At 51.5% G+C, this 13,367-nt stretch overlaps 2 protein-coding genes and 1 pseudogene across 2 annotated transcripts; all 3 read right to left on the minus strand.

Annotated features, from left to right (window-relative positions):
* Nucleotides 1-3,001: 3,001 nt before the first annotated feature.
* Nucleotides 3,002-7,152, minus strand: LOC100604831 (annotated as a pseudogene).
* Nucleotides 7,153-9,448: 2,296 nt separating this feature from the next.
* Nucleotides 9,449-10,333, minus strand: LOC115831549. The gene has a single exon (XM_030800423.1). It carries the CDS (start codon nucleotides 10,328-10,330, stop codon nucleotides 9,776-9,778), a length of 555 nt encoding a protein of 184 aa, XP_030656283.1. The 5' UTR covers nucleotides 10,331-10,333; the 3' UTR covers nucleotides 9,449-9,775.
* Nucleotides 10,334-11,732: 1,399 nt separating this feature from the next.
* Nucleotides 11,733-13,353, minus strand: C19H17orf100 (chromosome 19 C17orf100 homolog). The gene has a single exon (XM_003274586.2). The coding sequence runs from the start codon at nucleotides 13,120-13,122 to the stop codon at nucleotides 12,766-12,768; it is 357 nt and encodes a 118-aa protein (XP_003274634.1). The 5' UTR covers nucleotides 13,123-13,353; the 3' UTR covers nucleotides 11,733-12,765.
* Nucleotides 13,354-13,367: the final 14 nt, after the last annotated feature.

Consider the following 13,367-nt stretch of genomic DNA (forward strand, 5'->3'; position numbering starts at 1 on the left):
CAAGTGATTCTCCTGCCTCAGCCTCCCAAGTAGCTGGGATTACAGGCGTGTGCCACCACACCCAGCTAATTTTTGTATTTTCAATGGAGACGGGGTTTCACCATGTTTGCCAAGATGGTCTCGATCTCTTGACCTCGTGATCTGCCCGCCTCGGCCTCCCAAAGGGCTGGGATTACAGGCGTGAGCCACTACGCCCGGCCTCTCCTGGTCTTTTTAAAGGGAAACGTGGACAGGCCATTAACACTAAATACATGAGTTTCCACTGGTGAAATCTTTGCTACTCTGGTAGACTGATGGGGGCAGTACCACTGCAGGTGGGCCAAATGCCATGCGACTGGCAAGGTGTTCTCGCTCCGAGCCTCAGTTTCCTCACAGTAAAACAATGGGATTAGATTAGCTTGATGATATTCAAAGATTTTGTTTTAGCATTGGGACCCTTTTGCAAATGAAATCTTATGAGGCAAAAAGCAGACCTGGGATGGATAGACTTCTGAGTTTAACAGCTATGCAGGATGTCTGTGAAGATATCCAGGAGAACCTCCCCTAGGTGCCTGCAGAGATAGAGAGGTTTACTACAGGCAAGGACAGGTTTAGGGACCCCAGGAATTCCTGAGGCCTTGATTGGATCTCAGCTCTTAAGAACACAGCAGTGTTTTTCAAACCTCACTGACAGTGACACACAGACAAAAATAAAGTTTGCTTCAAGATATGGTACATATGTAGTGAAATACAAGTTTTCATAAAATATATACACTGTAAAATAAAAGATTGTCCCACACGCTAGCTGGGACAAGGATGTTTTGGGAATATAAGCCACAAAACTCTTCTTGGAAATCAATTGTATGTCTAATTAAATGCCTAAGCCATTTTCTGAGGAATTTTAACAAGATTATGACCTCTTCTTAGAAACCAGTTACCTACGCACTCAGCTAATGTCAACCCTGGAGGGAAGGAACCCAAAGGCCTTTAACTGTCTTTTAATAAATCTAATAATCCCTAACTAGAACTTCTTTTCTTTCTTTTCTTGTATCCAGTCTAACAATGATGATCCAGTCATTCTCTTTTCCTCTAAAGTGTCCTTACCCATAGGCACTTGTTGAATTGACTTAGCAAAAGCCTCATTTCTTGCCGCAATATTGTAATGAAAACTTTGACACTGGGTCATAACTAAATTGTCCAAACCTGGCCAGGCGTGGTGGCTCATGCCTGTAATCCTAGCACTTTGGGAGGCCAAGGAGGGTGGATCGCCTGAGGTTGGGAGTTCAAGACCAGCCCGGCCAACATGGTGAAACCCTGTCTCTACTAAAAATATAAAAATTAGCCAGGCGTGTTGGGCACCTGTAATCCCAGCTACTCAGGAGGCTGAGGAAGGAGAATCGCTTGAACCCCTGAAGTGGAGGTTGCAGCGAGCCACCGCACTTCAGCCTGGGTGATAGGCCGAGACTCTGTCTCAAAAATAAATAAATAAATAATAAAATAAATTGTCCAAACCCACCTCCTTTCTTCCCCTTTCCTCTTTCCTTCCTTTCTTCCTATTAAACAGTGTGATGTATTCTGATATTGTTCTACTGATATGTTTTGTTCTACTCTATTTCATTTTTTAAAATGCTGACTGGGACCCCCTAAATTGATTTCACCAGTCTTTTTTTTTTTTTTTTTTGAGACGGAGTCTTGCTCTGTCTCCCAGGCTGGAGTGCAGTGGCGCAATCTCGGCTCACTGCAAGCTCCGCCTCCCGGGTTCACGCCATTCTCCTGCCTCAGCCTCTCCGAGTAGCTGGGACTACAGGCGCCCGCCACCACGCCCGGCTAATTTTTTTGTATTTTTAGTAGAGACGGGGTTTCACCGTGGTCTCGATCTCCTGACCTCGTGATCCGCCCGCCTCGGCCTCCCAAAGTGCTGGGATTACAAGCGTGAGCCACCGCGCCCGGCCAATTTCACCAGTCTTTAATGTTTTGACTGCAGTTTAAAAAATCACTGGGATAGCAATCCTGGTGGACCACTTTATTAAGACAGAAACACATTGTTGCCATTATAAAATAAAATCAGAGATGGAAACCAGGAAAGATAAAGGCACATGGTGAAAGCTGAGCAACTGTCTTCTGAAATTTAAAAAAAAAAATTAAAAGACGGGGGGCAAGCCAAAAACTTTGAGAATATGTTTGCAATGCAAATAAGTGAGAATTTGTCTTCAGAATATTTAAAGGACTCAAGTAAGAAAAAGACATGAAAGAAGCAAAACAAGCAAAGATATGAACAGAGAAGTCACAGAAAAGAAAACCCACAGGGGCAATAAGCATATGAAAGGATGCTCTACCCCACTGGTAGACAGGAAAGAACAGAACCTGGAATTACCAGAACTTTGGAAACTTGGAGGAAGGACCCTGGAGAGCTGAAACTCAGACTTTTGATAAGGGGTGCCAGTTGGCTGGTGCTGGTATTCTGAACAGGGATGCGATAAAACTGCTTCTTCAAACATTAGAAAGTTGCAAAGTGGATTCAGCTGCCACTAAGGGAAGGAACGGCTGCTACCAGGGTGAAGTAGTTACTGGTGTGAGTTCAACATGGAGCCAGGTGGCAAGGCAGGAATATGACTTGCAGAGACCTAGCCTTAGACATGAAGCTGAGTTTAGAAGGTAGAGAGTTGGAGCCAAGGGCGAAGCCTAACTCCCACAGTCAGTTCTATTGGTTAATCAGCATTTATATTTAAACTTCCATACTAAAAAGAAAAAATGGGCCAGGCGTGGTGGCTCACACCTGTAATCCCAGCACTTTGTGGGGCTGAGGCAGGCAGATTACCTGAGGTCAGGAGTTCAAGACCAGTCTGGCCAACATGGTGAAACCCTGTCTCTACTAAAAATATAGAAATTAACCGGGCATGGTGGCACACGCCTGTAATCCCAGCTGCTCAGGAGGCTGAAGCAGGACAATTGCTTGAGCCTGGGAGATGGAGGTTGCAGTGAGCCAAGGTCGTGCCACTGCACTCCAGCCTGGCTGACAGAGTGAAACTGTCTCAAAAATAAAATAAAATAAAATAAAATAAAATAAAATAAAATAAAATAAAATGTTCTTTTCTAACACAATGCAACTATTCTTCATAGAAATAAAGATGCTATTAGTCTCTTCTTGAGAAAAGAGACACACAAAGTCCCAAAAGTCACTGCATCCATCTCTGGGAGAGAGTAATAATATTCATCTCTGAGCTACGATAATTACTCCATAAATGGAGTCACAGTCCTGTCTGAATATTCTGTTATCTAAAAACTAAATTGTAAAGTTAATCTTCCACAAAATGTATATAAAATAATGAGGAGGAGACCTCCAGCTGAAGTAAGGAACTGGATTTACCCTCTTGCCTGAAATAACTGAAGAAACAGACAAAAGTGGGCCCCACAGTTGCCCCAGCTTACTCCCTGGAGAAGGCTTTCCAGCTGCAGAGGAGGGAGGAGCAACCCTGGCAGAGTCCTATCATCCTCCTGAGTTAAGGAGACAGAGAGAGCTGGCAGTACTGGGAGGCCAATACAGCCAGAGTTCACAGGGCAGCATGCTGAAATTGAGGGAAATAGAGAACTCTAGAGAAACAAAGGTCCCCATCGAGTGTTCAGCTGAATACAGAAGAGAAGGGGATAAGGTGTTACCTTGAAGATAGGATGTATCAATGACAGGCACCTCACGATGGCCACAGCAATGACCTCAGCCATCAAGTGTCCCCTCAGAAGATGAGACTGCAGCTCATGGAGCTGGAAGTCAGAGCTGCACACCCAGCATTTGGCCAGAAGCCAGGCCATTGGAGGATCCGTGGGCAAGAAAAGTGGAGGTGGCGGGGATCCTGTGCTGGGCAGTTGAAGCTGCAGCAGGGACAAGGTGTGGGGAGAGAAGGCATGAGTGCCGGGCACTCAGCGATTCCCGCCCTCCCTTGCATGTTAACCTCGCCCTTCGTCCTCCAAACGTGTTCCACTTTCCCCATCTCACTGCTGCCGCTCCCTACAGCTCCCATCTCCTCCCCTCCCTTCCTACCCGCTCGGTGCATTAGCACCCTGCCAGCTGCTTCGCCTCCAGCATTCTGCAGAAACTGCTCTTCTGGTGCCTCCTCCAGCCTCCACTTCCCCTTTCAGTCCCCACAGTGTGGACAAGATTCAAACCACCTGCTTCCTTCATCCCACACTGTTTTTCGAAATCTAATCTTTTAGTCCCACTTCCACACAAATGACTAAATCTCTTGTTCTCAGCTGCCTGCTGGACAATTTAAATGTCTTCCCGTTCCCTCCGCATTGGCCAGACAAAAGTCTACCTGGGCACCCTGTTCTCTTTATTGGTGCTATTTCTGCAGGCACCTGGCCTGGCTCCCCTTTCCCCTCTCCTTGATCTCCCCCTGCACTCGCATCCACCTGTCCTCTCCATCCCGAAGGTCACTACCCACATCCGAGCTCCCCTCCTCCTGGGGTCAGTGCTGGCATGTTGCCCCAGTCCCTGTTTCTAGCATCTCCCTTCTCCAACCCACCCTAAACACCACTGCCCACACCGCGTGCCCACATCACGTTTCATCACAGCCTTCTCCAGCTTCCCACCTCATACTCCTTAGCCTGGCTTAGTCTGGCCTCTGCTCCAACTGTCCCCTAGGAATCTCTTGACTCCTCTACCTCAGCCTCTGCCCAGTCTGTCTTGCCCCTGAGGACCGGTCCTTCCTCTCCCTGCTGCTTGTCTGAGACCTGGCCCTCCTCCGAGGCTCATGACACCCCCCCTCCCCAATCCCTCCTGGCCTGTCTCTGTCCTCAGGGACTTCCTCAGTCCTGGAGCTTCTGCAGACTGGCCCCGTGTGTCTCTCCAGCTACATTGCAAGGCCTTCAAATCAGAGACTTGGCCATTTCCTCCTTTCACGTCTCCCCAGTGCCTTAGCCCAGTGCCTTTGAAGATGGTGCTTAGTGCATTTCGATAAGAGGCTGAGCTGAGAAGGCTGGAGACTGGGAGCAGAAATCCTGAGTCCTCTCACCTGGATGACCATGGGCAAGAGTTTCCCATCAAGCTGCAGTTTCAGCATGACTAGAGGGGCAACCAGATGTTGCTGGCTACAGAGAATGACGTTGGCCTTGATCTCATCCAGCAGGGAGAAGTCAGCTTCGAACAGTGTGCCTCCCTGGGTGGGGGAAGAGGTCAAGGGCTGCTATCAACATAAAGCATCTTCTTCCTACTCTGATTCCTCCAAGGGGGAAGAGAGAGAGAGGAGCTAACTTGTCTCCACCACCTACCTTGTACCAGGTAATGGATCATGTGCTTATTGCCTCATATCATTGTGTTTTTTTTGAGCCAGGGTGTTGCTCCATTGCCCAGGCTGGAGTGCCGTGGCAGGATCACCACAGCTCACTGCAGCCTGGACTTCCTTGGGCCCAGGTGATCCTCCCGTCTCAGCCTCCCAAATAGCTGGGACTACAGGTGCGTGCCATTATATCAAAAATTACGGGTGATAATTTTTGTATTTTTGTAGAGACAGGGTTTCACCATGTTGCCTAGGCTGGCCTCCAATTCCTGGGCTCAGGCAATCCTCCTGCCTCGACCTCCCAAAGTGCTAGAATTACAGGTGCAAGCCACTGCGCCCAGCCTTATAATTTTTATACATAGTTGAAAGAGCCTCAGTTGCACAGAAGAGGAAACAGATAATCAGAGAGGTTGGATATTTTGCCTGAGGTCACACAGCTTACAAATAGCAGAACCAGGATTCACATCCAAGCCTATCTGCCCTGTAATCCCATGAATTTCCTCTCTGTTCTTCCATGTCGCCTCCTGATGAACAGCCACAGCACTCTGACCCTGATTCTCTTACTCTGCACACTCCCTGAATCCCTAGCACCAAGGGCCAGTCACATTTCTTCATTTGACCCTGTTTCTATCCACCATTCCACCTTGCACACCCTCCCTCCACAGCTACTCTCGTGTGGGAAGGAGGCCAAGCAGCTGAGCTTCTCCAGGGTCCCTCAGGACCTCTCCTGCAGAATCCCTCCTTGCTGGCTGGCAGCAAGCCAGGTCCGCAGTGGCTCCCGCAGCAGCAGCATTGACACTAGCCCACCCCATCTCACTGTTGAGCTTCCTCAGGGCTCTGATGTCCATACCTCCAGCTCCTTCTCCAGCTGGGCCTGCAGTTCCTCCATGCCTGGAGGGAACACGAGGCGAGCAGGAAGGTGAATGGAGCGCCTCAGCACCATGGGGTTGGCGCCATTAAGAAACTGGTACCCAAATAAGGCATCTTCCTTCCAGGAGTCCCGCACGCGCTCTGGGGAAGGCAGTTGTTGAGCAAGTTGTGGGATCTGAGCTCTTGATCCTTCCAACCCCACCAACCATGCCCCCTTGACTCCAGCCCACCAGAGGGACCCAAGTCTCTGGTCTCCCCACCCTGCTTCTTTCAATTCCCCTGGGTTGGGTGGGATCTGGGGGTTAAGTGTCCTGGGAGACATATTGGGGTGGGGGGACTGACCAGCCAGCTTGCTTTGGCCACACCAGAAAATCCCGTTGAAGTCATTCAGATCGTTCCAGCAAGTTGGAACACTATTTTATTTTTGAGATGGAGTCTCGCTCTGTCACCAGGCTGGAGTGCAGTGGCGCAATCTTGGCTTACTGCAACCTCCACCTCCTGGGTTCAAGCAATTCTCCTGCCTTAGCCTCCCGAGTAGCTGGGACTACAGGCGTGTGCCACCATGCCCAGCTAATTTTTGTATTTTTAATAGAGACGGGGTTTCACCATATTGGCCAGGATGATCTTGATCTCTTGACCTCGTGATCTGCCTGCCTCAGTCTCCCAAAGTGCTGGGATTATAGGCGTGAGCCACCAGGTCCAGCGTCAGAACATTTAGTTTTTGATAGCGAGGGCAGCCAGCCTTCAGCACAGGATGGGGCAAAGGGTTTGAGCATCATTCTGAGACTCCAACATGACGACCACAGGCACCGATCTTGGGCCGGTCCAGTGCAGTGCAGCCCATAAGCCCCTTGGCTTCCACTAGACCAGGACACCTCCCTCACCCAGCCTCCCCTTGCTCTCACCCCTTGGCCAGCAAAACCTTAAAGTCAACACTCCTGTCTTCCAGAAATTGCTCATCCACAGGGAGGTCACATAGTTTTGCCCCAGCCACATTCAGAATTAAGCCATCCTTCCAGTTTCCCCACCTGTGGGGCAGGAAGGAAATCAGGCGTGGGTGCTGGAAACATCAGCAGCTCACGTGGGGTCACGGGAGGAGAGCTCACTGGTACAGCTTCCTTCTCTTTTCTAGCTACTCTTCCTGGTGTTTCTGGAACAGGCCTCGAGGGTCGTCGCCCACAGTGCAGCCTAGAAGGACAGAGGAGGGCTTAGCCAGTGACTTTTGGTGAGCGCCTCTTCTCGCCCCTGCCAGGAGAGCCTCTTCACCCCGTCCTTCTGTGTGGCCCCTGCCTCTTCAGCATCATGCCCTTCCCCTAGGCTCCAGCCACTTTATGCCAGCTGCAGCCACCGCCCCTTCCACATCCCCAAAGACCCCTCGCTCCAGGTTCCAGCACCCCCATCCTGCTCCCTCTTCTCCACACGCGCATCCCCCCAGCTTCTTTCGCACCCCAGAGGCCTCCTGACACCCCCAGCCCCGCGCTCACCGGTGCCTTCGGGCAGGCTCAGGACGCCTTCGCCCTCCACCCAGCGGCAACAAGGCTCCGGGGCCCTGCACGGAGATCCAGCTGCAGAACCTGAAGGAAGTACTGTGTTGCGCAGTTTCACAAACAGCAGTGGCCCCAGATACTCCGGTACTTCCACCTTGAATTCTGTCTCCTGCGGGCGACAGAAGAGGCTCAGCCCCGGTGGGGCCTGGCGGGAGGGGCACCCGGCTGAGCCCTGCTCCCTCCAGCGCCCATGCCCTTCCTCGGAGCCTCTGAGAGGAGGAGACGTATCGGGGTGAGGGGACTGAGCCAGAGAGAGAGGGACCGCGCTAAGCAGGTGGCCCCAGGATTCGGTTCTGAGGGGACTGGGATGGCAGGTGGGAAGGTGCGCTCCTGCCTTCACTTTCTCTTCCCTGCGGTCATTGACTGTGCCAAGCGCTGGGCTGGGCGCTCAGCGCCCTGGACAAGCGCGCTGTGGAGCCGGGACGCACTGGTGGCAATTCCCGCTGTGCGACCCCCCACCCTACCCCGCCCGAGGCTGAGGACCTGCAGGGGCCCCACCGGCCTGGGGACAACCTTCCCGGAGACCTGGAGGCGGAGAGGGCTCAGCCAGGGAGAGTGACAGAAAGGGAAGGCAGGGGAAAGGCGCGCTGGGCAGGGACAGCAGCGGGGAAGGGAGGGCGAGCAGCGTCTTGGAGCTGGAACTTAGAGCCCAGGTGTGGGGTGGTCAGCAGGTCCCGAGGCTCTCGAAGGTGGCGCCCAGGGCTTTGGGTTTGGTCCCGAGAACAAGCGGGAGCCGTTCGAATGTGTTAAGCAGGGGGAGTGAATTAGGCAGACATCATTCCGGCTTCAGAAGGGCTTGGAAGGTCTGCAGCAGAGGTGGTGAGGCCGCTGGAGGTTTGAAATGGCTTTTAAAATAGAGAAAGCGGGGGGACAGACGACCGCTCTGGCGACCGCAGTTTCCAGACACCAGAGCTGTGTGGAATGAGGGGCGCTCAGAACCATCCCCTTAATTCCAAGGAGATCGAGTAGCGGGAACATTTATTGAGCGTTTACTGTGTGTCACCAACTACCCACCATAGGGAGGAAAAAAAGGAGGAGGGAGCGCCTTTCCACCTTCCGTGCCCCGTCCCCTCACCCTGGAGTCGCGGGGCCACCTGCTCCGTGCACATTTTCTCTCTTTCTGGCTCCTTTCGCCCCGCTTTCTCGGAAGCTCGGAGCAAGGGCGTGGGGTGCGGGGAGCAGGGCTCCGCAGGTTCAAGGGGACGCGGGCGGTCGGGGGCGGGACGGATATTGGGCAGGGACGCGGGAGATGCTCAGGGTCTAGAACTGACTGCATCGGATTCTTGTTTAGAGGGATGTGAAGCGAGGGAGGAGGCGCAGGTGACACCGGGGGAGGCAGGAGGAGAGGGCTGGGAGGTGGGGAGAGGGGAGGACCTCATCTGGGCATGTTCCTTTGACGTTCCCTGAGACAGACATCCGGATTTGGGGATCTGGGTGAGAGCTAGAGCAGCGATGGGAATTTGGGCTTTCGCGGAAGAAAAAAAGTAACAGGACGGGGTACAACATCAGGTAGATATGAAATGAGATATGACGGGAGGTGGGTCGGGAAATCGAGAGCGTTCTCCTGTCTTGACTCCCCATCCCTTCCCTCTCACCACCCACCCCACCCCAGGTGATAAAGCCCGAAAGGTCGGAGATCCAACAGAGCTAGCGGTTGAAATGTTTGTTAAAATACAGAAAGCGAGAGGACCGACGGCCGCTCCGGTGACTGCTGAGTTTCCAGACAAGGGAGCGCTGTGCAATGAGGAGCACAGGTGCATGCCCTCAATTCCAAGAAGATCAGGTAGCCGGAAAATTTATTAAGCGCTTACTGTGTGCCACCTGCGTGTTTTCTGTCCAAATCAGAAAAGGATTTGGACAGAAAACACGCAGGAAGAAGGAATCAACCCCTGGTACAGCAGGCAGGCGAGGTAGGGGTAGGAGTTATGCACGTGTATGCAAGCCTGGATGGCTGGGAAGCCAACCTCCATCTAAAGGCAAGCGCGGACACACACATACACACACACACACACACACACACACACACACGCCTCACAAGTTGGATTGCAAGAGAGGGTGAAGTGGGCGAGGAGACCCAGTTAGCCGTGGTATTTGAGGAAGGTACATTTAGGCCACTGAATTAATTCCACCAACTTTGCACACTTGTCTTCCTTGTGCCAGGCTCTGGGACTCATTCCTTTTGAGGGTAAAAGTCTGCCTCCCTGGGCTCCTGCCCCTCAGGCGCTCCCACAGCCCGGCACCGCCCCCTCGCCATTCCGCAGCCAGCGCGGGGTAAGCGGGCCTGGCCGGGGCGGGCCGGGGATGAGCGGAGCCACCGTCTCCATATTCCTCGGTGCCCCGGGACCGGAAGAGGGAGCCGTGGTTTCCGGAACTTCTCCTGCCCCTCCGGGCTTTTCCTCGGTTGGCAGGTGGCGATTCCGTGTCTTTGCCTGTTATGGCCGCTGCCGTCGCCATGGAGACAGGTGAGTAGCGCTCCGAGCCTGGAGTCTTCGCAGATAGAACTCTCCTTGGCCCAGACCGCTTCTCCCGCTTCCCCGGGGCCTCCTTCCAGGCCTCACTCTCGGCAGGCTTAGTATTTGGACAGGGAGGAGAGAAGGCTCTTGTAGCGTCTAGAAAGGCTAAGGTACTCTGCAGTTTTCCTAATTTGGTTTGTTCGCCCATCTTTGCTATTCAAACACGACCCCACCAGCTTCCCAGCGTGGGCGAGACTAAGGGAGAGGACTTGTGTCTTAAAGCGTGTCCTCGATTGGTTTTCTGCTTCTCACCTGAGCTTGCATACGTTTGAAATATCGTTGCCAGACTTGTGTATCATCCTGTTACTTGTGATTCTTACATATGCATATGTTCCATCATCTTTTAGGCTCTCTGGAGTCTCTTGTTCAGCTTGCATCCTAAGTTTTTCTTAACGGATTCAGCACGTAGCTTTTGCGAAACTTAATCACTGTTAACAATTGTTACAATGCATTATTAAAATAGGGGAAGCCACAGTCATTACAGCCTACTTCAGTGATCACTGTTAAAATTCCTACATAGTGGCCCACGAGTGGGAGGTATTGTGTCCCGTTTGTGTTGCTGTTTTCTTTGATGATTTCTCTTTACCTTTAAAGGTAACCCTCTTCCATGACTGTTCCTTAGGTCTCACTACAATCCTGCTATGCAGAAGTGGCGTTCCGTCCCAATGGACCATGCTCTAGCTTTCCAAGCTGCTAGAACTGTCAGTGTTTCTCAGCCTCGGCACCATTGACATTTTGGGACCAGTGATTCTTCATTGTTGGCAGAGGGAAGGGTGTTGACCTGTGCACTGTAGGATGTCAGGTGGCATCCCTGGCCTCTACCCACTAGGTGCCAGTAGCACCTAATGTGCTAGTCCCCCTCCCCCACAACTTTTCCACCAAACTAAAGTGTCTCTACAGGTTGCCATATATCCTCTGGGGGACAAAATCACACAGTTGAGAAGCACTGTCCCACATTCTACGCACAGAAGCCAAAAAGGATATTTTAAAAATGTAAATGGCATCATGTCATTCCCGTGTTGGAAACCCTTCAATGTTTTCCTATTGACCTTAGAATAAATCTCAAATTCCTTACTGTGGCTTAGAAAACTTTCTGTGGACTGGACCCTGCTTGCTTTTAACTCCTCTCTTCCGTTCTGCTTCCATGTCTATATAATTGACTCTCTTTCACTCCAGCCATACTGGCCTTCTTTCTGTTCCTTGAACATTCAAAGCTTGTTCCCATCCAACCTTTGTATTTGCTGTTCTTCTGCCTAGAATGCACCTGTTCCAGATCACTGTTCATTCACATGTATCTCAGATTAAATGTTAACTAATCAGCAAGGCCTTCCCTGACCATTTTATCAAAAGAAGCCCCTTACTTCCATTCTCTACCATATTACCCATGTATTTCCTTCATAGTGCTAATCACAATAGAAAATTGTCTTGTTTCATCATTGCTTGTCTGCCTTTTCACCAGAGTGTAAGCTCCACTAGAGCTGGGACTTTGCTTTTTTTTTTTTTACTGCTATAGCCCAAGTTCCCCGAATACAGACAGTTCCCAACTTAAGATGGTTTGACTTATGATTTTTCGACTTTACAATGGTACAAAAGTGACATTCAGTAGAAATAGTACTTTAAGTACTCATACAACCGTTGTTTTTCACTTTTAGTACTGTATGCAATAAAGTACATGAGATATTCAACATTTTATTATAAAACAGGCTTTCTGTTAGATGATTTTGCTCAACTTTAGGTGTTCTGAGCATGTTTAAGGTAGGCTAGGCTAAGCCATGATGTTTAGTAGGTTGGGGTATTAAGTGCATTTTCAAATTACCATATTTTCAACTTACAATAGTTTTAATGGGAGGTAGCCCCATCGTAAGTGGAGGAACATCTAGTGCCTGGCACAGAGCAGGTTCTCAATAAATATGACTCTTCTCCATCTTCTTCAAACCTCAGGCCAGGTTTCAATGACCTCCTCTCACTTTCTCTTCTAAGATTATTTTTGCTTGCTGGTGGGTTTACCGTCATTTTTAACTACATCTAACCTACCTTAAAAAAGTGTATGGATGGGGGTGCCAGGTACAAAGACTTAGCATAAAGAAAACAACCATTTACTTTTTTGAAACATAAACAAAGGCCAATTAATAATTTATGAGTCTGTTCCTTGCCCCTCAAGTTTTTAGCAGGCATGGAATCATTCCACAGGTCATGCTTTCAGTTTGGTCTCTGTTCCTAAGGGGTGAAGGTCTTCTGAGGGCTGTGGATCCCAAACTCACCTGGCTCAGAGGCCCAAACAGCCTCTTTGTCCATCAACCCGATTTAGACAGCATCCTGGGCCTGAAAACCTTTTGTGCTGGCTTCAAGTGAAAATAGTTCACTGGGTCAAAAGTAGGCTGGTCCAAGACGCAGGACGGTCAATAAACGTTGGCTGTGTTCACAAACTGCGGCTTGGCTGTTTCTTACATTGATTTATGGTTTGTTTCCATGAAACCGAAAATGATTGGTCCACCTGGCAGCTGGCTGGCTGGCTGGCAACTGGAGGCCTTTCTGTCCTGGCTGAGGGCCCTGGCCCCTTGGTGGCCTTTGGGAAGCAGCATCTCATCGGGCCGTTTTTTCGTTCTGGCGGGCGGCCGGCTTGGCCCGCGGGGCCGGGCTCTCAGAGCAGTGCAGAGACGTCTCCACCCTCAGGGACGAGGCCCTGACTTGGCGGGAGGTCGTCTCCGTGCGCCGCGAGGAGGATTCCACGTGCCGGGAGGACGCCTCGAGGATGCGAGGGAGCCGCTTCCCCGAGGGGGAGAGGGAGGGCCCCTCGCTGCGGCGCTGGGAGGCCTCCACCCGTCGGGACGACGTCTCCACGCGGTGGGACGAGGTCTCCACGCGGACCGTGGACGCCTCTGTGTAGCGGGTGGTCCCCACCCGGGGCGAAGACTGCTTGGCCCCTGGGGCTGAGGCCATTCTGCCGGCGTGAGGGGGCCAGGGAGGCCTCGGGACACCTCACAGCCCAACGGTCACCGCAGGCAGAAGAGAGAAAAACTACGGTACTGCCATAACCGGGAGCGCCACAACATGATAACGTGGAAGCACCAAGGTCCTTCGAAGGCTAAAACGCTGGGCTCCTGCCCCTCAGGCGCTCTCACGGCCCAGGCCCCGCCCCCTCGCTATTTTGGAGCCAGCGCGGGTGGGGCCATCCCAGGGCTGGT

Source organism: Nomascus leucogenys, chromosome 19 (genome assembly GCF_006542625.1).
Source record: "Nomascus leucogenys isolate Asia chromosome 19, Asia_NLE_v1, whole genome shotgun sequence".
Taxonomy (NCBI): Eukaryota; Metazoa; Chordata; class Mammalia; order Primates; family Hylobatidae; genus Nomascus; species Nomascus leucogenys.